The sequence below is a fragment of the Camarhynchus parvulus genome, chromosome 5 (genome assembly GCF_901933205.1).
Source record: "Camarhynchus parvulus chromosome 5, STF_HiC, whole genome shotgun sequence".
Classification (NCBI taxonomy): Eukaryota; Metazoa; Chordata; class Aves; order Passeriformes; family Thraupidae; genus Camarhynchus; species Camarhynchus parvulus.
Genome location: NC_044575.1, coordinates 29,812,344 through 29,838,794, shown reverse-complemented (window position 1 = coordinate 29,838,794; position 26,451 = coordinate 29,812,344). Strand labels below are relative to the sequence as shown.

At 34.4% G+C, this 26,451-nt stretch overlaps 1 protein-coding gene across 1 annotated transcript in view; it reads right to left on the bottom strand.

Annotated features, from left to right (window-relative positions):
• Positions 1-26,451, bottom strand: part of FSIP1 (fibrous sheath interacting protein 1) — a 65,786-nt gene that overhangs the window by 32,898 nt on the left and 6,437 nt on the right. The window contains exons 7-11 of the mRNA XM_030949756.1: positions 26,028-26,126; positions 24,381-24,472; positions 23,552-23,659; positions 19,974-20,138; positions 15,853-15,990 (exon numbers count right to left, since the gene is read on the bottom strand). Coding sequence (XP_030805616.1) covers positions 15,853-15,990; positions 19,974-20,138; positions 23,552-23,659; positions 24,381-24,472; positions 26,028-26,126 — 602 coding nt within the window. The remainder of the gene's footprint in view (positions 1-15,852; positions 15,991-19,973; positions 20,139-23,551; positions 23,660-24,380; positions 24,473-26,027; positions 26,127-26,451) is intronic.

Sequence of the window (26,451 nt, the reverse complement as noted above, 5' to 3'; positions counted from 1 at the left end):
ATATGTTTGAGGCAAGCTGACACCCAAGTACAAACAGCATTCACAGAGAGCAGTTGAATGCACATGCAGGACTAAGTGGCTTTCATTTAGTTGAATGTAGCCTTTCTTGCAGTGTATACATATTTATATAATATCAAGAGTTTCTAAAGTGACTGGTCTTGCAATGATTTAAATTCTTATATGTATCTTATCTGACAGAGATGCAGTGATCAAACAGAATATGAATTACGTAGAGAAAAAAAATTAATGTTGGACTTAAAAATTAACATATACAAGTAATCTCCCTCTCTGAATTTACCTGACACCGGCCCAACTGCCTCTACAGTTAAAACCTTGTACACAGGCAATCTGTGAAGGATCTGGCAGTGCACAGAATTTTGGGCATAGTTCCCCTTTCTTAACAAAAAGAAATTCAAAAAGCTGAAAGCTTCCACCAGCTTCCAAAATTATGATGTTATAGCTAACAAAAATTGAGCATTTTTAAAAATTATTGCTTAATTATTTAAAGACTGCATTTTTTAGGGCCAAAGTAATACTTAATAGTCCATGAAGCTGAAATACATGTTAATTGTCTTCAGGCATTTTGAGCTAGACAGCTATGCAAGAATGAGTCAGAGTACACCCATACAACTTCACTTCAAATTTAGTGTACCTTTCTTTTTTTTCCTTGTATTTTCTTGCAATAACAAATATCCAAAAATTGAATGCTTTTCTTCAGAGCAGAAAGCATTTGCAATTTTCAGCTGTGGCTGACAACTGGCTGCTATGCAGATAGAGTAAACTCATTGCAGGGGCCATTCATGTCACTAAACTGTATTAATGATTAATTAGACTACTTTAAATGTTCTCCTACAGAGAATGTTTAACTAGTTCAAGCCAGATGGATTGTTAAAATCACTAAATTCAAAATTTAACTTGCAATACCATAAACCCCTCAAAAACAGGATTTTCAGTCTTGCATATTATATTGTTCCTATACTATGTTACTTTGTTTTTACATGCTTCTAAAACTGTTAAGGACATTAGCAGTTCTGTTGTATCAAAGAGCTGAAAGTCATTCCCATCTTTACCTTGTTTAGTTTGTTTCCTTTTGTCTACATCACATTTGGACACCTTTAGAAGAAGAGTGTAGGCTTTTTTCAGGCAACAATTTTTCCGTTTTAGTGAAAAAAAAACAATCTAGTAAGGTTTAATCATACATGGAGATTAAGACAACTTGACTGTTCTCTCTAGCTTTCACCAGAACATAAATAACATTTCTGCATGAGATTCTGGTATCCTGTACCAAAACTACACAACGCTATTTAATTTAACCTTACTTAAACTGTATATTTATTTGCAGTTAGCAAATCTGCACATCACCTGGCAGTTTATAGTTTCAAATACATAATTGTGAGGTAAACCACAGAAATGGTTTTCAATTGAGAAGATTAAGAACAAATTGAATTAGAAAGCATTTGCTGCATGCTGTGTTCCAAAGACAAAATGAGAGAAAATTATTATTCAGAATTAAAATTGCACATAAAAATATGTTGTTCTCACAGTGCATTTTGTTTTCTGTTATCTGCCTGCTCAATGGAATTTATAAAAGTAAACTCCACATTCAAAACTAGTGAAACATAAGAGGAACAGCTGTGATCTACATTGCCCTGCTTAACATCTGATACACTCTGAAACTCAAAAAAAACCCACTACAAATAATAGCAAACAGAATACAAACAGGAAGCCTGAGAGACAGTAGAGAAGGAAAAGCTAAAGGGTCAAGAGCTCCATCCAAATACATAATCCAGTATGTGGAGTTACTGTAACAGGTTCTACCAAAGTCTTAGATACCTATATAAAAGAAGCATTTTACTTTTATTTAAAACTATTTTTTTTGTAATGGAATAGGTAAAGTTGTGAATGAATAAGAGCAAAAGATGGAAGTTTTTCAAGAAGCATATGAAGTTTGACAACACTTAAGCACATTTTTCCCCACAAAATATTACTTCCCATGGGTTTTGGTTGAGTTTTGGGTTTGTTTTTTTGGGTTTTTTTTCTCCTCTGTGGGATTACTGGGAGGTCAGCTGTGAAAGTACAAGTAAGATTTGGCCTAATAATTTTCCACCTGGCAAAAATCCAGATAATAAGTCATGTAGTATAATATAATTAGTAGCCTGGAGTTGTTTTGTTGTATGTATTTGCTTATGAAGCAAGCTCAACAGTTTATCAAACTTTAACTGTAACACATCTTTATTGATTAACCAAGCTCTTTCCTTCCCACATTCTCAGCACCAATTACTGTTTTTATCCACTGTTACCTGTGTTCTCAGATGGTATCTGTCAAGCACAGAAAATACTCCCAGGAAGGTCTAACCAAACAAAGCATTTACTGAAAGGTCTGAGTATCAAAACCAAGTAGTAACTTCAGCATTCAACATTAAAATTATTCTGCCTGAACAGATCTCTACAGCAGTCATACTACTCTGTGACTTCTCAAAAGTTGTGGGATTTTTGCAGGTCTTAATTGATGTAATCTTTTAAGAAAATCCACACAGAAGAGCCCTGATGAAGGTAATTGTATAGCAAGAATTAATAACAACGCATAAAGTAGATACACATACAAGAAATGTAGGTTTTATTTAAATGGTCTACCTAATACTATCTTCAGAAAAGGTTTACAAAAATGAGAAAGAAATAGGATTCTTCAAAAGAGAAAAAGTCATTAAATGTCATGTGCCATCCATCTGGTAGGTTGGAGGTGCCTCTTCTTTAACCATATCAAAATATATTCAATATGGTCATAGAAAGATTACCCCAGTATTTAACTGTACAAGTCCTTAGTAATTCAAAATCAAGCTATTCAAATAAGAGCTTATTTTTATGTGTCACCTTTGTTTCTAAAGGCCACTGAAGTGCTGCATGAAACAACCTAAATTGTCAGTTAGAAAAATAAGTCAATCAGCTATTGAAAAAAGCTTGCAGAAGGACAAGGGGAAAGAGGAAAAGGATCCCAACCAAACAACATACCAGGGCAAAAAAAAGAATTACCTTACACCAAAGAGGAGTTGAAGTAGGAATAAAATTAGCTGAGCTGGAATTGGTTCTGACACTAGTGTTTATTTCTACAATAGTTAAATATAATTCTGATATTTAAAGATTAAAATTATTTCAGTTTTGTCTCACTGTTTACACTGCCAGTTTCATGTCAAGAATGTAAAAGGAAATCCATCTGCTCTACTTGAAGAAAATCAATAAAACAGGGAAAAGAGTTTTTCTTCCAAAAGTACTTGTAAATTGAGAAGATAGGAATTTCAGTAACTTTTGAAGGCAAAGATAATTCTTATAAATTTAATAAGTTAAATATCTTGCACATTATCCCTCGGAGGTGGAAAGTAAGCAAATTTTACTTTCCATCCTATTAAAAGATCAGAGGTTATCTCTAATGCAGCAGTTTTGTGGATTCACATTTTAATGTAGAAAAAATAGTCCAGTAAAGCAAAAGACAATTAAATGTAGCCTAACACTGATGGCACAAGTTTCTGCTCTTGTTCTTTCCATGACACTGAATTTAAAAGAAAAATCTAAATCAAAAGATTGCAGTTACATCATCAGCTTTGTCACTTGCCCACTGAAACCCTGGCCATGTTTTTTTGTGTCCACTACACCATTCATAACATATCCAGTTCTCTAAAATGCTTTGACTTCTGTAATGCCACACCAGAAAGAAAAAAAAATTACATAATAGAATATTTTTCTTTTGAGGCTTTTATTTTCCAACACAATTTTTCTGATTTTAAAAAGAATCAGTCCCCCACATCATCTTTTTTTTTTTTTTGCCCAGTCTTGACACATGAGGTTATTTATCACATGGAGAAAAATATCTGGTTCATCACTATAATCTGAAAAATTTGCATTTGGACTCTTGATTCAACAATTTCCAAAGCTTCCCAAATGAGCAGAATTAATTGTATTGGGGGGCAGAGAAACAATATAACAAAACCTTTAATTTCAGCTTACTTTCCTAGATTTTCCAGAGTAGCTTAATCCCATAAAATCCAAAGTAAAGCCTGTTAGATATAAAAGTGCAAAGCTCCCCATTTAAGGACTAGTTACAACTCATTAAAGTAGGGACACATATAATTTGAAGCATTAGAATGCATGCTGAAATATAATTAGTGGCTATGAATCAAACCAGGATGGATTGAACTAATTCCTGGAATGCTATTATGGAGAGTACCTTGTGGAGAAAGAATGATCCCTCTGTTTGTACAGCAACTAAACGGCTTCAATTTACTTTTAAAATTGACTCGAATTGGGATAAAGGTCCAGGATTTCAAAATGTGGCCTTCTAAATATAATCAGCCTGAATTATGCCTGCTTCACACTGTGATACTTGCAACCTGGTTACAGGCAGCAGGGATAAGGCTGCACTCAGCTTATTTCACTGCTTAATTTATATGGTAATTACCATACCACAGCCAGAATGGAGAGCATCTGCCAAAACTGAAGGCCCCAGAATAATAAAACTGACATGTGCTGTGATATTGTTGAAGTGCTGACTAAGAAACTTCTTTTATCTCCTCTTGAAGCTATAAAATGGTATTCGTGTTATTACTAGCAGGGAATTTTAACAACTCTGCACTGACAGCAATTATGTAACACATGCACAAAACAATAGAGTTTCACATCACTTAATAAATCCTTGAGCTCTCTTAGCTCCAGATCTCTCGCTGGCTGGATTTTATGGTCTGGTAGTTCTATCCGACCTTCAGAACACTGAAGTATACAAACCACAAAAGCTCTCGAAAATTATTAGAAACAACTGGCTTTTCTCCCTGTTACAGCTATTTAATGAAGAGGGCATGATGCATCATGATGGAGGTTAATTAAAAGATTTGTCCACTCACTTTACTCTGTAGCTAAATGCTATTATGAACCCCTGGTACAAAAACAAGCAAGATACAGATATTACTTCTCCTACTATGATCATCCTCTTATTAAGCAACACTCGCATTTAGGAAAAGAATGGAAATTTCTTTAGCATGCAACAATAAAACAGATATAATCTAATTTGTCTTTATTCATTTTTATGAAAATAAAAACATGTCATTAACATAAGGAATCTAAATTTGCAGTTGATTTTCCTGCTTACATTACCAATTCTGTTTCCAAAACTATGCTTTAGTTTTTTAGCTTACATACACTGCACCTGAAACTCCTAGTGACAGTACAAAAATTTCATAAAATAACTAAAACTACTGTACTATAAACATTTAAAAAGCAAACTGTCAGATAAGGAAGTACAGATAATTGAAAATACAGAATACAAAGACAAGTTAAAAGGCCATTTCTGTACTGGAACTTGTATTACAGGATAGTGTTCACACTTCTGCAATCAAAGAATGCTTGACAGACAGATTGATTAAAAAGGAAGATACACTGTTACACCCTGAGAAATCTATAAAGTAACTGGAAGACACTAGGTAATGAGACAGAGACTGAAAAACCAAAGTTACTCATACAGTAATTTCAAACACTGAAAATTCTGTTTTTGTACCATTCTGGTGGAAAGGCATAATCCATTGCTTGCACAATGACTGTTGGGATGAATTCACATCCCTAATTTATCTCCATACTTCATACCTATAATATTTACAGGTTACAGTCTAAGTGTATCTCTCATAGAGTCTGAATAATGTATGCATGATTACTATTTCTAATCTTTCTCCACAAATATGTACATACTCTCTACGTCCTATACAGTTACTAATTCTGTCATTTCTCGAATTAACATAATTCAAGCTTATTATTATTTTTATATAAGTTCACAGACATGCCTTTCTGAGAAGGACCACCATCACACTATACTTGAAATTTCTCTCACAAATATAGGTTACAATGCCTTCCTTTGCATACAATACCAAAAAGTTCACCATTCTTTTGCTCCTTTACCAAATTAAAAATTCTTAGCTGGTATCACTTTGAAGTCACTTACCTCACTACTGCTTTCTAGTTTTGCCTCTAAAAATACTAGCAATAAAACCACTTGTTGGTACTTATAATTGGGTTTTACTTCCTCAATCAATAATCCTAAACAAAAAAATAAGTACCAGATATTGTATATGAGTGAAATTCTAACCATAAACAACTCTAATTACTTTCCCAATTACATACATATACCTGTTAAATATATAACAAATCAAAAAATTGTAGCATTGTGTTATATTTATATGCAATTACACTGAGAAAGTAATATACATGGCTTCAACAAAAAAAAAAAGGCTCTGTAGACTGCTCCTCACAAACCAGAAGCTTCCAGCACACTCTTAATAGGCTTCTATTACATTTAAGCCAATAGCAGAGGACAGGCACAAAATGTTTGTTTCCTGCAGAATGAAGACTCCCTGCTGAGAGACACCACTCTTCCTTGATATTTCTTTGAAGGAAGGCTTTGATTTACAGAAAGAAAAGCAGCTAGGAAGAAAAAAAGAACTGCTACAACCACAGGCCCATGTTTGTAGAAGCAGTTATTCAGTTTTAATCTTCTTTTCCACTAACATCTCAAAAAGTGAAAGCATTCAGAACATTTAAATACTCTTCTTAGCAACAAACATTGTTTAGTGTTCAACATATTTACATACCACAGTATACTTACATTTTGCATTGAGGCACTAGGGAAGATAAATGCAATCAAAAGAAAAATATATTGTTGAAAACAAAGAACATCAATAGTCCAGGCAGAAAAGACTATATGATATGAATAATGACTGGATCCCACCAGAGTGGAATGGGGAGTTTTCTGCATGTCAGAAAATTAAGACAACCACATAAGGAATAGGGAAGTGTTCTAAAAAAAAGAGCAGTGACAGAGCATATACAAAGGGAGATGATTATTAGTATGGAGGTGTGTTTAATTTTGACTGGGTTTTGCATTCGGGGAATGTAACTAACTACACAATTGATTTATTCTTTAAATTATAATGAAGAGGCAGGGAAAAAAGAGCCTATGAAGATATAGTGCAAATATTCTTGAAGCAATCATTTAGAAATGTGAAATCTCTTCTACAGAAGGAATTCAAATAAACCTAAACATAACTGACAGAATACAAAAATAAAAATGGGTCATATTAAGAAGCATTTCTTACAAAGTCCAGTCAGTATCTTCTGTCTTCCAATGTCAACTTATTACAATGGACTTCTTTTTTTGGTACTACCTGAATAGTTGAAAGTAAAGGTAAAACCCCATATAGAAAGCATTTCTCCATAAGTAAGTTGCACAGAACATATTAAAAGTGGTCATTATCATGCAGTATTATGTACCAATGTACACTTCTCAGAACCTCTAAGCAGAACAGTGCCAAAATGAAGAAATAAGGAGGCGAATCACACAGAGTCTTCTGACTTGGAAGGGACTCACAAGAATGACCAAGTCCAATGTGAAGTGAATGGTTTGTACAGGGATCAAACCTGCACCCTTGGTGTTATTAGCACCCTGCTCTGAGGGGAAATCAAAACCAAAACCAAACCAGACAACAGAAAAATGAGCCAAGGAGATGATCCTACAATGCTGCTTCTTTAAGAACTGCAGGACTGTGTTAAAGGTTAGGATTTTTCACAAAGTATGTGGCCATGCTTCTTACAGCGACACAATCAATGTGTGTGATGACAATTGCACTTGCCCTGTATAGTTACAAAAGCACATTCCCAGAAAGCCACTTCTAAGTCTCAGCATAATTTCCCTTTTTACGAGGAAAGACTTCAATGGCTAGGACATAGGCAAGTCTGAAAAGTTTTCATCACAGCCCTAAAACAAAGCACTAGGACTGAAAAAAAAAAATCATGGTGTTAGAAACCATTAATCTAGATCAATGATGAGACTGTCATCAAAAAAAAAGGAAGTTCCTAGTCCAACAATCTGTTCATGGATTTTGCATGAGAGATACAACCAGTGCTCAATATTCCACCCATCACCAGGCCAGAGAAATATGGTCCTTCTAATTGATGCTGGTTTGCCCCTGAATACTTTGTTCCTTGATGAATATTGTAATAGCACCATGGGACAGATGATGTCCTTCCTCCTCCAAATCTTAGAAAAAGATTTGTATGTAGGGTTAGGTCACTCTCTTGCTTGAAGCAAAATGGAGATAAAGCTACTGAGATGAAATTGTTTAGGTTGAATAAGTGGGGGTGTACTCTAAGCCAGATTATGTCTCTGAAAGAAAAGAGGCATCATTTTGATCATACCTGATAACACATTTTGTACCTATGGCTGCTTGGGTGTATTGGCATGCTCTGAGATTGTGTACCAAACACAGGCCATAGACAAAGGAATGCTCAGTCCAGCATCAAAAAACAGACTTAAGCATGAGACAAGCCACGAGGTGCCCAACCCTGCCAAACTGGCAACCAGTACAGATACTCAGTAGCAGAAATTTGCCTATTTTTTCCATCAAAAGTTTATACGTCCTTAGCTCTAATGAGAGGGAATATTTTAAGTGCAGATTTTCTGGAGAGAGGACATCCCAGCCTCCTAAGTATTTTTTGATACTGATCTGTGCTGTGCAGCACAACTAAAAAATATTATGTATAATTAGACTATTTAGATATATGAGAAAAAAACTTCCAAAGCTTTTCTCCAACCAACTTTGTTTGACTCTGTAAACAAGATTACCCTGTTTCTGAAAATAAAATTACTACATTCATGCTAGGAATACTGCTGTCTTCATCACAGGAAACTCCTTCTAGAAGCCAAAATTCTGTTGGAAATACTTCAAGCTTTCAACTAAGCTTTGTCATAAAACTGTGATTATCAGATTTATCACAGTATGCTATCAGTTTGTTTTAAAACATTCCTTGCAGTATCCCTCTTATCTATAAATTCAATGGGATTTTTATATTCTTGGGAATCATACTGAAAATAACATTTTGTTTACCACTACTGCCTTTCATAGATGAAAATACATAAAATATTATATAGCTTAAACTGAAATAAACAACATGCCAACAGCAATATTAAAAATATTTCTAGAAGTCACATATCAGTAGGACATTTAAGAAGTTTTGGCCTAGGAACCCTATGTGGCTGTCACAAATAGTTTGATGTAGTTTACAGGAATATCTCCAACCTGTGCATCTGCTATGTGCTTTATATCTCTCACTCTTAGGGATGCTGTATGATTACACTTCCATCCTGGCCTAGTAAGCTAAAGTGTCTCAAGAATAAAACCAAAGCTCTGCTACAGAGCTTGTACATGGAGACATACAGGAACACACAGGTATAAGATAAATTTACAGCCAAAATTTTCTATGTTGACATTTATCACAGACTCAAAATCACACAGCCACCAACTATAAGATGGAGAGATGCATTTATATATGCTACTTTTCAAAAGATTAAGATGCTCACCCACAAAGGATAAATTACACCGAAGTACACATTGCAGAAAGTCTCATCCACAGGAGCCCTGTTGTTTTTAATTTCTCATTTGAATGGGACATCCTGGAGAAAAGCAGAAACAACCCTCCCTAACAAAATTTGCAGAGAAACGGGCTTTTTCCTGACTATTTCACTTAGAGTACAGAGCACAATCAGGCCAACAAAAATAATTCCTCTTTCCTACAGAGACTAAAGAACAGTGCTAACTTTCAGCAAGGAATGAGGAAGTCTTGTATTTGCCAGTAGAGATGTGTGACAACAGGTAACCACCTTCTCCTTGCCTCAGAGCAAGGAGATGCACACTTCAATCATGAAAATTTTATGGTGTCGACACCTACTAACCAGAGAATTTTTAAGCATTACTTCAATTTTACCACAGCTAGAAACCACAGTTATTGCACTGAAATGTGATGCTACATGTACAAACAGGGAAGAGATAGGAGAAATGAAAAGCCCAAATAAACTTGTTAAGTCTACCCATACAAAAGGTACATGTACACAGTCAAGTACCTGGAAAACACCAAAACTCCAGTGCTTAATATGCTTGACTGTCTTTAACCAGAAGGCTTCAGGCACAAGCAGAGCAATGAGCAATTGCTTACAAATATAACCATTGGATGAAGGGCAGCATCCTGCTTGAAGGCATGCATTTATCTCAACCATGAACTAAGGATAACAGGTTGAAAGGAGAGTTTAGAAGGAATGAAAAAGAGCATTACTAGTAGATATATGGAACCCAGGTTGGAGATTATGAGAGAGGTCAGGAGGCAGAAAAATTGATAACATAGTAAAAAAAGTAATGGACAAATACAACAACACTGTAGAGGTCAGAGAGGCCAGCAGTGTGTTACTGAATAAGTAACACAAGAGCACAGAAGCAAGTCAATTCATGGAGTCTTTCACTGTCTAAGAAAAAGCACATTTCCAATAATAATCTGTTTGATGGTGTTAAATAAACAAAATTAAGAAAGCAGTGTAGTTACACTTAAGCCATGTTAGAGACACAAAATGGGAAGAGATCAAACAATAAGTAGCACTACATGCATTTAGAGATGGGTGAGTAGTCAAAGATACTTTGTTATTTTATGATTGCAAACACCACAATATAGCAGAGTTGTAAACCAGCAGAATTGTTGTCTTAACTAGAAGTTACATTTTGGGAGAGGGAGGATCAGTACATTGAATTGACAGAAAATTTGATCATTCTTACCTAGAAATCCATTATATTTAAAACAGGTCTCATTAGAGGTATCAAATTCCAGCAATTATTTCTCATATCCAGAATCACCTATAACTAATACTTATGATGCAACTGGCAGTATTACTTATCACCATCATATGGATGCAGTCCAACTTAACAGTCATTTACAAAAATATTATCTTTATTTTCCACATAAACTAGAAGCATTATTAAGGGTTTAACTGAACAATATTTTTATATAATTTAGTTTTTAAAATTCAACATGTGTACAAAAATTATTGAGTTTTACTGAATCTTAATGCAACATGTAGTTTTAAAATATTTTTTACAAATCATTTAAGCAGCCACTTCATTCTTATCCACAGTACAGTGGAAAACCATCAATACACAGTAAATTTATTTAAATCATGAGTGAAATGTTTACATTTGGTCAATCTACTATTAATTTTAATTTTATTGCTCTCTCCTAGTGTGTAGTAGCTGTTAAATGAAGAAAATAAGATTTTCACACTGATATTTTCCCAGGTAGAAATGCTACCACATTTCACTCTGAAACAACTCTACAATCACATAATTAAAATGAAGTCTTGTAAAACCTGAATAAACAAGATTTGCTTGAAGCTCAACAACAGCTTGACAAGCAACTTCAGCACCTGGTTGATACTTTTTGAAGAAATAACATAGAGAGTGGCATATCTCAAATTTATTTAGATAGGGTGTCCTTTTTCCTTTTATTTGGTGCAATGTCTTATGAAAATGTTTTATTAAGCAATTTCTACTTTTATGGACAAAAACATGCTTATTTAGAAACCAGACACCACATGATACCATATGAATTAAAATAAATACATTTGCTATTTATCTCCTATAGTCTACAATGACTACCAATGCACAGAATAGTTAAAATATGGATGTGTTTCTGTGATCAAAAGTGTTAGTTGTTAATTTCTGGAGAGACTGTGATACAACAACATATTACACTATTGTCTGGTTAACAAATTACTTTCCAAATATGTGGTAGGTCTTTATGTTACTCTCTTCTTCCATTTAGAAGGAAAGAAAGGAACTATGACTGTGGTCAGGAAGAAATTATTCTTCTTTTCTGGAAGCTGCCTAACACAGACTCAGGATCAGGTACACTGAATTCATTCAGTACCAGGGCTAAAACTAGAACAAGACTATGTGTAACAAACCCCATCATCACCCTGATGAACAGTAAATGATGTAAGAGATGTAAGACCTTCTCCAGGACCAAGCAATAATTAATTTTATCCTGAGATTTTCCCACAGATATACTTTATTTTGCATCAAAATGATAAGAAACATGCTTTTTGGAGTAAGCTCCTACAGGTAATCAAAGCTCCTGAAAGCATAATCACATTTATTATTTTTGTTCTTCATCATCCTCGCCAGTTGCAAACCTTTCTGCAAATTTTAGCTATTCCAATAACCAAACGTGTATTTTCCTAATACTACTTTGCATTTTAAAAAAACCTTAATAATTAACAATCACACAATGCATTTGGCCATGAGATTGCATGTACTTGGAAAAAAATGATTCCTAGAGGTGTACAGACATCTCTAAATTGAAATTTAAGACTTCGGTAACTATATCTAGCTTCTGCTTTAAAAGTACCTACAGGAAGTAAGAGGACACCTTTTTTCAAGTAGGTATCAGTATCAGTGCCAAGTAGGTAACTAGCATTTATACTTATATGTGTGCATACTTGCTATTACATGCATATATATTCAATATGCATTTGAAGTATTTCTGATTTCATATATTTAACCAAAATCCAAAAAGAAATGTGTAGGTAGACTAATGGCAGGAATTAATCAGCTTCCAGTGTAATACATTAGAAATCCACAAAATTATAGGCAGCAAAGGTGAAGCTATCTTACATAATGGCTTGCTTTGATGTGCATTTAAATCTACTGTCTGCCATGAAGAAATTCAACACATCATCAAACGTGTCGCTGGATTATCACAAATGGCCATGCAGACAAAGCCACAATTGAAAAATAACTACATTTATTTTCTTTCTATATAAAATTCTTTTCATTAATGCTCAGCAACACGCATTTGGCAGCTGAACTGGGTATTTTTTTGAAGCAGCAGTTAACAATGCAATCCACAAAACAAAGATAAGCTCAGTGGTTTCCAGGAAACTGAAAGATGAAAGAATGCGGAGAGAGTCAGACATGGTTTCAAATGAAGAACAAGTGAACTAAGGTCAAACTGAAACCTAAAAGAAATTCAGCACGGACCCAGATACCACAGTACAGATACATTTCAGTTGGATTGAAATTTCACAATACATTTCAACAATGCATACAATACGTTCTTTGGTATATTAATTCACTAGGGACAATTTTTTTAAGTAAAGGAGGAACTCAGATTCCAAAGCCCTTAGTTTCACTAATTCAAGTGTAATATTTAGCAGATTCTTTGTGTTTATATCAAATGTAAATTAGATTAAAGTTTTATCTTCTGGCTTTGTTTTGTGAGTTTACTCCCAGATTTAGCTGAGACCATGAAGTCTTACAGCATATCTGAGGTTAACTGTAGTGGAGGAATCCATAAATGTTATCATTTCAGAAGCCAGCACCTACCAAATAGCCTCCTCCAGAAATATGATTAATTCTCCTTGAACAGAAGGTCATTACCATTATACAAATAAATTTAAATAATCCATTCTACAGTAGTGAAAAAATACAGCATTCTACCCATACATACCAAAAAAAGCTAATAGATTTACCTTTATACCTACTGCAAGGAAAGTCCTAACACATGGAGCTAAATTCTGTTTAGATAAACTATTCATAATTTCCACCTAGGAAGAGAAAACCAAAACTATTTTGTCCAAGGGACTTTTCAAAATACATTTTAATGTAAGTTCTCTCAGATACTATGTTTGTAAAATACTGCATTTTACAACTATCAAGTATAACCATGCATTCAGAAATAACACTCCTAACTGGTGGCAAATCACCTCCTGTACTCAGAGCAGAGAATTTGTTTATAATTTTACATAGCAAATTACAGTGGTTTAGGAAAGAGTAAAGGAGAAATTGAAATGCAATGTGAATTTTAAAAACACGGATTTTAAATGCACAATTTAAAAAAAGAAAAATAACAATGCTAAAAGCTGCACACGTGGACTCTTGCCACAAGTGAGAGGTAAATCTCTCACAACCTGCACTTTATAAAGCAGAAATGACAAGTTATTTACCAGCCAAAATATCCCCTAGAACCATGCCTAGGCATTCCTCTTCTGACATACAGTGAAGAGTGCCACCTATTGAATAAAAACCAGTATTTCCAGAAATCATTAAATTATTCTGGAAACATGCAGTCTATGGATTCCCTTCCTCAACCCAAGCTTCAGTTTACTTTTTCATCATGCAGTGTCGTGGCAGAGACCAGATTTGCCAAAATATTACTTCAGTATAGAAACAAGGTCCAAACAAAATTGCACGTTATCTGATCTAAAGGGAAAAAAATTCAATTATGTGTGTTTTGTTAAAAAGAAAAAAAAGCACTCTTTTTTAAAGGCTGCTCTTTTTTCACTCAAGAAAGTGCATCCTTTCCATATATTTAACTTTACTGTTAGAAGGAAAAACCTACTTCCATTCAGACCTGAACACATTACCTTCACTGACAACTGAAGTATCTCACAGAGGACCTACTACTCACATATTTGACATCCACATGACATGATCTCAGTCATGCTACAGAGCAGCAATGATGAGAAGACAGTGTGTCCCGCTAAAGAAGCCCTGCCAGGTGCTGCAATGCAGGTAGAAATGCTACACATTGGTGCAGGTGACATTTGGCATTTATAAACAGTGTAAACTGGCATCACACTCTATCAATTTAGAGTTTTAAATACACACAATCCAGTCAAGGAAAAATGGGCAGTATATTGCAAGAGTCTGCATGTAATCTGATACCAAACAAAACTGCTATAACCCAAACAAGTTTTGGAACTGACCCATTTATAAACAAAATATTTGAATGAGTCAGCAGCCCACTGCATTTCCCAGGCCTGCTGCAGACTATCATACAATCTCCAGACACACTTCCTCAGATTGTGCTTGCCTCATGAGTAAGGTCAGTAGTGACAAAATGTGATATAAAGGTCAATGAGTAGAAAAATATTACAATATACAGACTTACTTTATCTGATTACCCATTAACCTACTCAATATACTAAGGCTCACAGATTTCCCCTATTTATTTGTCTCTCTCTTTTAACTGTTTAATACAACATAATAGTGCACTAAAAAAGAAGTTCTACTATTGTTTTGGATCTGTGAATAAATAAGAATTAAATATGCTTCCTTACTGTAGTAACACACACCCAAGTGAACAGCCTCTAAAATTATCACTGTTTCCTTGTCCAAAGTCTTTGTTCCCATATTCAGGTATACTCCAGCACTGCCAGTATAAACCTTGCTTATGTTGAGTGGCTGGAGCTTTTGCAATTACTGCAAAGGTGCTGTAAATAATTGAGATTATACCACTGTGGTTATGCTGCCACCTGAATCACAAAACTTTTGATCTGCACTGGAGATCCCTTTTTGAGGGTGATAAAAGATAACAGGAACAATACTCTTCCTAACTCTTAATTATTGTGGAGAGTAAGCCTACTGCTGAATAAAGACCTCCAAGAGAAAAAGGTAGGCTACATGGATGTTTGGTCAGTCACAACAAACTTAGATACTTATGTTCTTCTTACTAAGTGAAAAACTGTAAAATCAGCTTCACACAAGAAACAAATTTCTACAATGCACAGACATAAAATGCTATTTTTCTTTCAATTTTATGATAATAAAAAAAGATTACCACAATAACTTACTGTATACAATACTCTCATCAGACTTGGTCCTTCAAAGAACACTGAAGTACATGAGCCATTAAAAAATCCTTTAAGGATGCATTTATATATTATTGTTTACGCTATGCACCTCTGAGGAAGAAGAGAGGAGGATAATGTCTTTGACTTTGAAGTATCCTATAATAAAGGTAAGTATGCATTACAACTGAAAAAAAAAGATTTCTCAGACTAACAATAATTATTTGGGGCTTTTGCCTGCATATTTCTTTGGGGATTCCTTCAGAAATTTACATAAGGTTAAAAAACTTGATTTTATTTAAAGATACAAGGAATGATAAATTCCAAAGTTCTCAGAATAAGGGAGGAAAAATATGAAAAAATAGGAAACTTACAAGACTTCTCTCTAGGGATTCCAGCTGATAATCTATTTCTTTCAGACGATTCTGTCGATCACGTTTTTCTTTATTGTCCCGCAGAACCTTCTCACCTGGAATTGTTTCTAGGCTTCTGCTTGCATAAACCAGAGGCTCCTGAGAAAATAATTGATAGAAGTTAACCACATAACTTTATATTGCTTCATAGACAGATAAGAGTTCTTCTGATTTCTACTGAGAAAATAGTGAAATGCTTAGAATAACACATCAATGTCAAAATCTGCAAAGGAATAGTTTTCATTATGTATATTTTCAAATACAATAGCTAAATATCAGGCAAAACATATTTCAACAAAAGAATTCTTACCCTTTGCATTTTAAGAGGAATTTCTTAGTCTCCAGATCTAACACTTGGATACTTAATTTCTACTACAACAATAAAAGCACTCTGAGAATAGGGGTGACTGAATGACTGGTTCAAAGATGGATCCTCTTAACCATACTGGGATCAGAATTAAGCCAGAGGGGAAAGGAAAAAACGGAGCCAAAAATGACAACATCTTTTGTTTACTAGGTATCATGGTAAACAAGGAAAAACCCTAAGTTGGACTTAATTGCCCAACCTTTATTAAAGATTTGAGTTACATATTCTCACATCCTTCAATAGGCGTGGACTAGATTCTGAAGTTTCTATCGGTCCCAAATACAGTCAGGTTTCAGTACTACACATAATTCAGTTCATTGAGAATGACAAGTATTGGCAAAAGCGCAAAGTTATGTTCTAATCAGAAAAAAACCCAGAGCTTTCTCTTGCAAACCATAGATTCTATAGAAAAATCCAATAGTGGCAAAGGTAAAAAGCCTAAGCAAAAAACCTTTCCCTATCTTGATAATCAATTCAACCCAAAGGGACACGAGCAGCCATAGAATTAAAAAAAAGTACTCTATTCAGTCTTGCTTTCAGAAGCAGCTTGAGAAATTTTAATAGACACACAAGGAAAATAATTCCAAGTAGCATGACTAATTGGAAAGAAAACAACCTTCACAATTCAACATTCAACAGTAAATTCCTCAGCTACAAAATACAAAAAACTGTATCTGTAAACAACTTTTTCTAAACATCAAGGAAATCTATGAGCTCTGACATTTAAATCAAAATATTAGTTGCTTGAAGATAAACTTATTTTAATACAGTAAAAATTTTTAATATATATTTATAATCAGTAATAGTTGGCAGTACCACAATGACAGCAAACTTTCCTGTAACAATCATTATTTTCTGCTTCATTCTGCAATGCTTTCAAAATTATTCATAATAATCTATTTGATATTTGACCACTCAGGAGCATTAAGCAGTTGCTTTCTCATAAGTAGTTCTTACAGCCTCACTTCTCTCATCCCTGAATAGTAACTGATAGAAACTCACAGAATATGACTAAAGTCAAGGCCTTTTCCCACTTATTAATTTTTTAACATTCTTCTCAAGATATCATGAAATAAATGTATAAAGTATTATATCAAGGAAAATATTTTATTTCCAATGTTTCGCACACTTCCAAATATGTTCTGTTTCAATTATATAGCACATGTACATAGTAGAAAAGTCCATTTAAGATTACTTTGTCTTTCATATCTTTAGATCTGTAAAAAATAAAACTGTTAAACCTTTCACACAAGGGAAAATTCGAATACTAAGCAAGAGCCAAAGCTGTAACAAACATAATGCCAAAGAGAAATTTGCAGTATTTGAAATATCTATAATTATTTGTTGCGCTCCCTCTCCTCTGAATTTTATAAATAAACAGTAACAAAATCCCACATAATGAAGCATATTAGGGTCGTACAATCATCTTGAGGCATAAAACTGGCCGATCAGTTTATTAACCTGCTTCTAACCATGCTCTGAAACAGATATCATCTGTGAAATTCATCTGTTTCGGCAAAGCACACGCATAGAGCATAAGCTATCAAGGACTTTATTCATTGAAAAATTAGTGTATCTTCTGAATTTTGAGTATTTATCTAATCTTAAACTGCTAACTGTAGACCATGTCTATAATAGAAAAAGGGAATATTTTCCTGACTAAAAAAAACCCAATCAGTTATGAAAGAACTCCTCACGGTGATACACATTAATTATCTTTTAAGACAATCCAGCCTACAGATATTATTGTTTCTTTAAATATCAAGTTCATTTGCTTTAGTTTTCAGGTAGTTTTTCCGTTTTTCAAGCACTCATCACACACAGTCTTACATTCCATATTCTTCAGCCTATCATTTTCCTGTTTCTTTCAGGATTAAATTCAACTTAATTTATTCTTCCCCAAAAATATTAAGTAAGACAGAAACATTTTTAAATATTTAGTTGATTTGGCACCAGAGCAAAGAAACATTTCTGAGAGAAATACAGTCCTGATGAGAAACATTTCCATGTAAAAGAGAACATTAGTCATGGAAAAGCATTCTTAATCCCGCTGGACTGCTTGCACAAAAAGATTAACATGTCTGCTCCTCTGTTACAGCTCAGCTACGGTATTGCAGGATAATTGAAGCTCACTGTTAAAGATTTCAGAGTGAGAGAATAGTTCCTGTATCCTGGCAAAGTATCCATCAGTGGCAAAAAGGACATCTACCACTGAGGCAACAGTGATTAAGTGTCTGCATTTTGGAAGCTACATCTAACACAATTCTTGGAAGAAAAGAATGTGCGGCTTCATCATATCCAACTCTAAGCTAATTCTAAATTAAAATCATAGAACTACAATGTCTGAAAGCTTTTTACATGCTGCAAAACAAAATTGAAGGGAACTGCTTTTCACTAATGAAAGGTAACAAGGAATTAGCTACCTGGTTTTGGTTGTTAGGTTTAATATTACTCAAAAAAGATAATACGTTAGTCTTTAATTAGCACACACCTAAATGCAGATTTCTGTTCAAATACTTCTGGGTTATTATCTGAAAGGAAGCAACAACAATAACTTGAACAAACATTGCCAGACAGAGCATTCATTATCACAGGCAAGTCACATTAACTTCAAGCTGATGTCTTACAACACTGAACACAAGATCAGGCAATAACTGGGAAGCTCAGGGTAACAACTGAATTTTTAATGTGATTACCAACAAGAGGGAGGTGCTTTTTCACACATTAGATCCCAGCTGGTAAATGATCAACATGAAAATGTGACTCCTCTGGAAATGAGCTACAGAAAATACTGCTAGAGGTAAAACAAAACCTCATGTTCAGAAAGAAGCCAATAAAAATGACATTAAAGTGCCCTTACAAAAGGAGAAAAAAAACAAACCCACAGGTATTTTAGCCTCTTAAAGAGATGTTTCTCATAGACTGGTAACTGAAAACAGTTTTGTGAATTAACATTTTTACACATATTCTCTGATACATCAGTTCTGGTCATAGAAAGAAAATATTACAGAAGTATATAAGCTTTGTGCAAATAAATGAAAAATAAGAATCAGGGGTTTTTGTTTTAAACCCCATTATAGTAGAGGCAACAGTACCAGGGCATGGGATAAACTGTAGTCTTCTAAGTACAAAAGCCAAACAATCATTTCTCAAGGCCGAGACCTTGATTCTTAATCTTCAAATCTCAATATTACTGGCAAGGCAAAAAGACAAAGGCCATTAAAAACAAGAGACATACAATTTCAATCCATCTTCTACAGTCTTTAACATTGCTTATCAGTCATTGCCTTATCCTTCAGATCGTAAGTGAACAGGCACTTTTGGTATCCTGAGATAAGAAGAAACCTATTTCTAATTCCCAAAGGTAAACTATCATGGATAATTTGTTTCTATACTGAAAAAAAAACACCCTCATGCAGATAAAAATGTATGAGTTACCAATTTCTGAATATGTATCTTGGAAGTGTGGAATCAACAACTCTTAAAAACAAGTCAGTTCTCGAATTACCTATGACTCAAAATAGCAACAAATTATTTTTCCATTGTTTTCTACAGCTAAAATGTCTCACTTCACTCCTTAACACATAGACTTTATGAATAAATACAGGATCCTAATGAAAAATGCAAAAGATATAAATACAGCCATATGTAGTATTGATCTCAACACACACGTCAAATAAAATATCAAATAAAATAAAACAGATCTGTAACCTACCTGATATATCTGGCTTGGACATTTTGAGCTAGAGCTGGAAAGAGCAGAAAACTCCCCATCAGAGAGTAGCAGGTGAAGTTTATTGTCTATCTCATTCAGGAGATGAAACTCCATCAGTTCAGGTGTGTACCCTTCTCCTGGTGCCTGCCAGTCAGGTACCTTCTCCTGTTGGAGGTACAGAAAATACTTAAGCTTCATTTGCAAAGGAAACACACTTTAAGGGCAGTTGCATACCAAGTGTATTTATTATTCAGATAAACCACACTTAATAATAAAATGTACATTTTCATCCATCTCAGTATACAGCTAAAATCTCCCAAATATTCATGTCCCTAGCACACTCGAGAGCAGCTATGGACATAACAAGTATAGGCATTCATACATTCATCACTTTTAAATACAACCAAGGAGCAACTTAAATGGATAACTCTCCATTTCCACTTTCCATGTGATAAAGGAACCAAAAAGTGAGAAAGCCTAACCAAAACTTGGTTTGGAATGAAACGGCAGCAGTTGATACTACAGCAGAAACCACCCAGAGCCAAATCTCAAACAGAGGGTATGAGATGTAATGTGATGCTTGCAAGGTACCACCAAAGAAGAAAACAAGGCATTCATAGGAAATCAAAGGAACTGCTCAGAGGTCAGTAGCTGCCATCCTTCTAGAGCCCCTATGTGTTATCACAGAAACCCTGGGAGAGACACAAAGCAGAGAGTTCTTTTCCTGATCATGATTTACATTACTTTTTCCTCTTGATAGCAGTTAACACCTGAATAACACACATGAATATATACTCCTACTACATACAGCTGCATATTTTGAGTGAGCTAGGCCACTTAAGCCAAATCAATGAGCTCATATCCACAGATAGATGCAGGGTCTCCACAGCAGCTGGGCACTCCCTGCCTCACACTCAGGGAAGCAAGTCTGCATAACCCAACCCACTGGGTATCAGAGCAGCAGATTACATCTCTGAGTCCTGACCACAGTAGAAAGTAGCGGTAGACAGGACGTTAGAAGAGGAAGGATGTGTGGAAGGACATGAGTGTATTGCTGGTTTCCTTTCTTTTTCCTACCAGAATAGGACAAGTACCTTGCCCTAAGACTCTAACATCTACCTTGCAAGAAATTCATGTCCACCATTTGTTTCCAGCTTCCAAATTATTCCTCTGGCTATTCAAGCAGTTGCATCCATACAAGAGGACAAAATATCAGCTTCCAATTACAATACCACTGCTAAGAGGTCATTTGTGGTTCATCCCCATTACCCTAAAGCATGTTAGTTGCAAAAAGAAAAAAGAAGCATACCCCAAACACCTGTCATAAATTATCTTCATAATAAAGGAAAAAATAAAAAAAAGAGAAAGAAGAAAAGAGAGTCAAGAGAGAGTCATCCTTTTTGTGAAACAAAATCAGTTCTAATGCTTTCTCATACAAATATGATGAGACACAACTAATGAGCCTAACCAGACCTAAGCTGACTCCAAAATAGCCCCTCACAAATGTCTCAGATGCTTGCCAGCTGTGTGGAAACATCTGTTCAGGTGAGACAGTGACCACAAAAACATAAGTATCCAGCATGGTACTACATTTGTGTCATGTTAACCACCTCCTAATCAGAGAATGAAAATCACAGAGCAAAAACACAGGAAACACTCTACAGGGGTCCAGTAAGATGTAACTGGGCTCACTAGCTACAGCTCAGTGTCTGTATCCCATACTCCAAATATCCAAATTCATTTTACTCCAGGATGAAATGGACTCACACATTCTCTTTTGTATTTCCGTGATAGCTTTGCTTGGAAAATAAGCTTCTGTCCTGTCAATGTTTCCTGTGTGTTAACTCAGAACAATACTTTTATAACAGCATGGTCAATGCTTTCTGCAGAACATCTGAAATAATTATAACCCTGCAGATTCAGCTTTGACCATTAAATTAGCATGAATATGTGTACTTCTAAAATATTTTAAACACTCATAAAACATTCTTTCAGTGAGAAGTGCTGTTTGGATATTTGGCATATATAGCAGTACAAGTCAAATGAGGTTATCTAATCGACATTACACCATACAGAGAAATTCATACAACATAACCAGATCTGCCTTGATTGACAGCCTCCAAAACATTACTCCAGCCAATGTGATTGCATCAGCTTTTTAAAAGTCAGAATAAAATAAGATGAAAGAGGCCACCAGTTAGATAGTTACCTGGGCCAGCTTGAAGTTGTCTAAATTACACATTTGCTGATAATTTCCTCATTACTTTTGTTATGAAGTAGCCACAGGAAATGCCTCACCCAGAAAAAAATTCAAATGTGGGAGAGGAAGAATCCATCACTAGACTAGACAGGTCTAAGCAACTATTATCCTTTCTTTCACTCTACTTTGATAGGAGAGTTATGAGCTTTTTTTCTCTAAAGAAATGATCTAGTACAGACTAGAGTAACCACAAATTGCCATTCTTGTCCATGGTATCAAGAACATACAGCAACACATGTGTTCTGTAAGATGACCTACTTCATATCTAATATTAACAGTGAAATCTCTGTAGATACATGACAACATGATAGTGACATGTGCCAAATACAAAATGGGGACAAATGTTATACTTTTCCATTGCCTCGATGCCTTGAGAATTGCAGCAAAAAAAAAGTACATACTGTTAGTTGGAATTTGCATTAGCTATTCTGCTTAAATGCCTCTAAATTCTGTGACACACACTAGCTTAAAGAGAAAGAAAACTGGTAACTACACGTTTTGAGAGAACACTTTTGCTATCAGTAAAATAAATTATTTTTAAAAAGCCACTATTCCCCAGGTGAGAAAGCAATGTTTACTAACAGAAGGTTGTTTAAAACATCTTCAATCTTTAAATGATGACATTTATCAAACTGAAGACCACCTTCTAGAAACAGTGACTGATGGGACAATCAAATACTCTCTGTTATGCTCTATGAAGACAATTTTTACTCACTTCAGCTCCTGCTATTCACTGAAGTATACAGACTGTGCACTGTTTATCAATATTATGTTCAAGCATTGATGTCTAATGCTTAAGCAGACTTTATGTACTTTTAAGACAGAGTTGGAAGATAATGTAACAAAAAAAGTCATATTATCTTTCTAAACGGACACAAACTTCATAAATGTGTACTTCCCCAATTAATGCATTTTGAAGTCCATTTATCAGTTGTCAAAAAACTGTTGTTGGGATGTTTTTGCAAGCAGTTGCTGGCCTTCCTCCCTGAGACTACAGCACTAACCACTTAGACTGATACTCCACAACTTCACATTTTATGCAAAAAAAAAAAAAAAGGTAATTTTCTCCAAGTGTTCAAGTGTTGCTTTAAGGTTCCCTCCTCCTATGCCTAACTTTTCTTTTAGGTTCTGATGTTAGTAAAATTAACAAAGAGAATTAATAATGAGAATTCATTTTCGGAGAAAAATTCAACAGGATCTATCCATATTTTCTCTCATATCTCAGTAGGGTATTTAATAGTAGAACTAAGATAAAATTTAGATTTACTGTAAAAACAAGCCAAATACAACAGAACAGTACAGACTAAATTTGTCATACCTCAAGATCTTGCAATTCAGTTCCATCTTCTGTATCTTTCAGTAGTTCAGTTAGCCTTTTCCTTTCTCCCTCAAGCATAACAAATTGGTTTCCTGAATCCCTTGCTAGCTGAAAGATTTACAACAAGAAAAAAACCCATGCTTAAGCACTCCACTAACTCAAACACCTCCAAAACAAAGCTTTTAAACTCTATGAAATTAAGAGCCAAATCTTGTTTATTTCAATAATATAAATTATCACTCTGACAGAAAAATATAGCAGCCTACATATAATAAATTTATAATCTTATCTTAGTCTTTGACATAGTGGGAAGACAAATATTTTTCACTGGATGACAAATCATTATACCTACTAGGTCCTCACAGGAAAAAAAAAAGCAGGAAAACCAAGTGATGCACTTTCTGACAAAACGTGGTCTCATCCAGGCTACACATGAACAACCTGTATGTCTATCCCTTATTTATGCACCAGGTTAACAGTAAATAAAGTTAAGTTTATTTAAGAGTAAATAAATTTTTAAAAAGTCTTGGGATATTGACCTTTAAAAAACTATGTCCAGGCACAAACACAACAATTCCGTTTCCAGTACTATTTATCAAATGCATAGAAGCAGTATTATTCTAACCAATATGAGCATCCAAGTTGAGAACTGCCTAATACAGTTCTCTGCCATAAATAGCAGTTTTAACAGAAAGGTAATTTCTTCATTTATGCCTAATTAACTTCTAAAGTTCCTGATTTTAAAAGAAAACAGTCTTCAAAAGTACTTATGGACTGATTTCTAGCTAACATTTAAAAAATGTTATTGGTTTTATGCTTCAATGCTTACCTCAATGTTCTTTTTAATGAAATGCTGGTTGGTTTTGTTTTTGCTATGCATTTTTTCTGTTGGTTTTTCTGTTTCTAGTTCACTTGGATAATCTGATGCTTGAGGAAGAAACGTTGCTACATTAAAATCATTCCTATTTTGATTCTACAAGAACTGTAATAACATCAATCCCATTCAAACCTTTAGCAAATATAAAAAGTCAATAGGCAAACTTTTTGTATAATGTTTTCATTATTTGTGTAATGAAAATAATGCATAAATAATATTATGCATTATTGTATTGAAAACATACTATTGCCAAAATCTAATTTAATTTTCAACTTTTTATGATATGAAATCACTCAATCTTACCAAGGCTAAAATGCTTTTGGAATTCTAACCTCAAAAATGTTAAACATGGTCGCCTTAAAAGCCACAGCATTCCTTTAAACTCTCTCATCATTGCAGTTTTCTCATCATTACAAAACCAGACAATAATTTTTTTGAAAACCACAGAACTATCTGGAGACATATCAAGTACATTTTTATAAATAAAACAGCTGAAAAACAGATGATATAGTTGATATTATTACAACACAGCTTATAAAACAAATATTGTTAAAAAATAAAACTCATCATAGAGCTGTAAATCTATTAAACACACACAATTTTCAAATAACAATAGGTTTCTATCCATGACCAAAAAAAAAGGCATGATTCTGTTTTTCAAAGACTTTCACCATGCTTAAAATAACAATTGCTTTACAAACAGCAAATATTTGTCACATTAAATAACAAGTCTAAGCAAATATAATCAACTTCTAAATCTCAAGAACAGTTTCAAAAGCAGGCATGGTACTTTTTGCTTTTATGGAACGCAGAAATTTGAAAAATGGGTGGGTAATTTCCCTACAAAAAATTTGACATGCTAGATAATAGAAGACAGGCTATACAGAAATAACTCTTTTTCAGAGTGAATAGAATGAAAGCAAGCTCCCAAAGATATGATAGGACACACTACACCACTAACAGCATTTGAAATGTCTGTACAATGCATGATAACACATGGTCCCTAAAAGAATCAGCAGGTGTTTGAGTTTTGCCAGAAAGTACTTATTTCATAAAAACAATGCAGACTTTACAATAATCAGGATAGCAAAATATAAAATAAGTTGTCTGAAGATTTATTTTTGACATAAATCCATATAATTTCTGCTGAAAACCAAAAAAACACCGAACAGTTGCAGTCAGATTCAGCACCACTTGTCATTTCTAGATAGTTTCTTGAATATAAGCCTATTAATAAAAGCTAAGATACCTTAGAGTAACAGCAGACACGTTCTTGAAGAATTGCCATGAAGAATAAATGATACATTTTACAATATATCAGTTACACACCTCTTCCTTTTGAAATGAAACAAAAATGGCTTTATAAACCCAAAAGTAAAACATTTTCTTAGCATGTTGAGTAAAATGTCTTAGATAAGTCACATAGCTGTTCTCTTCTTTCATTTGCAAAAAAGGTAAGACCTGTCACTCTTCCAGTAAGTAACCTTGCTTCTTCCCATTTCACTGGCCTTGCCAAAAAGGCTGTCTTCATTACCCACCCACTGCACATGTCGTTTTGCCATTTCTAAAAATACAAACTCTACCATTAATAAAGCTTACCCTGGTTTTCTTGGGCTTTATGGCAATTATAATCTTCAGGATTCGTGTGTGTATGGAATACTGAAGTGCATATTTCATCCTCTTTAGCATGGGAGGGATCTGTAAGGAATTTTTTCCAGTAAAATTTAATTGAAATGTACTTAAAGAAGACCTAGCATCATGTGTATCATACACTTGGAAAGTAAAGAAATTCACTTGGATAAATTACATAAATTACATAAATTACATTTTCTCAAGAAATAAAGAAGGGGGAAAGGGTAAAGTGTGAGTCATATTTATGCAGTTTCTTATGGCTGTGTTCATGTTTTTAACAACTACTGCCCATGGAAGACAATTCATCACATTCTCAAAGACATAGCCCAAGGCCCTGAAGTTCAAATGCCTCTGCAGACACCATGTGATAAGTCATCTAAAACTTTGAATG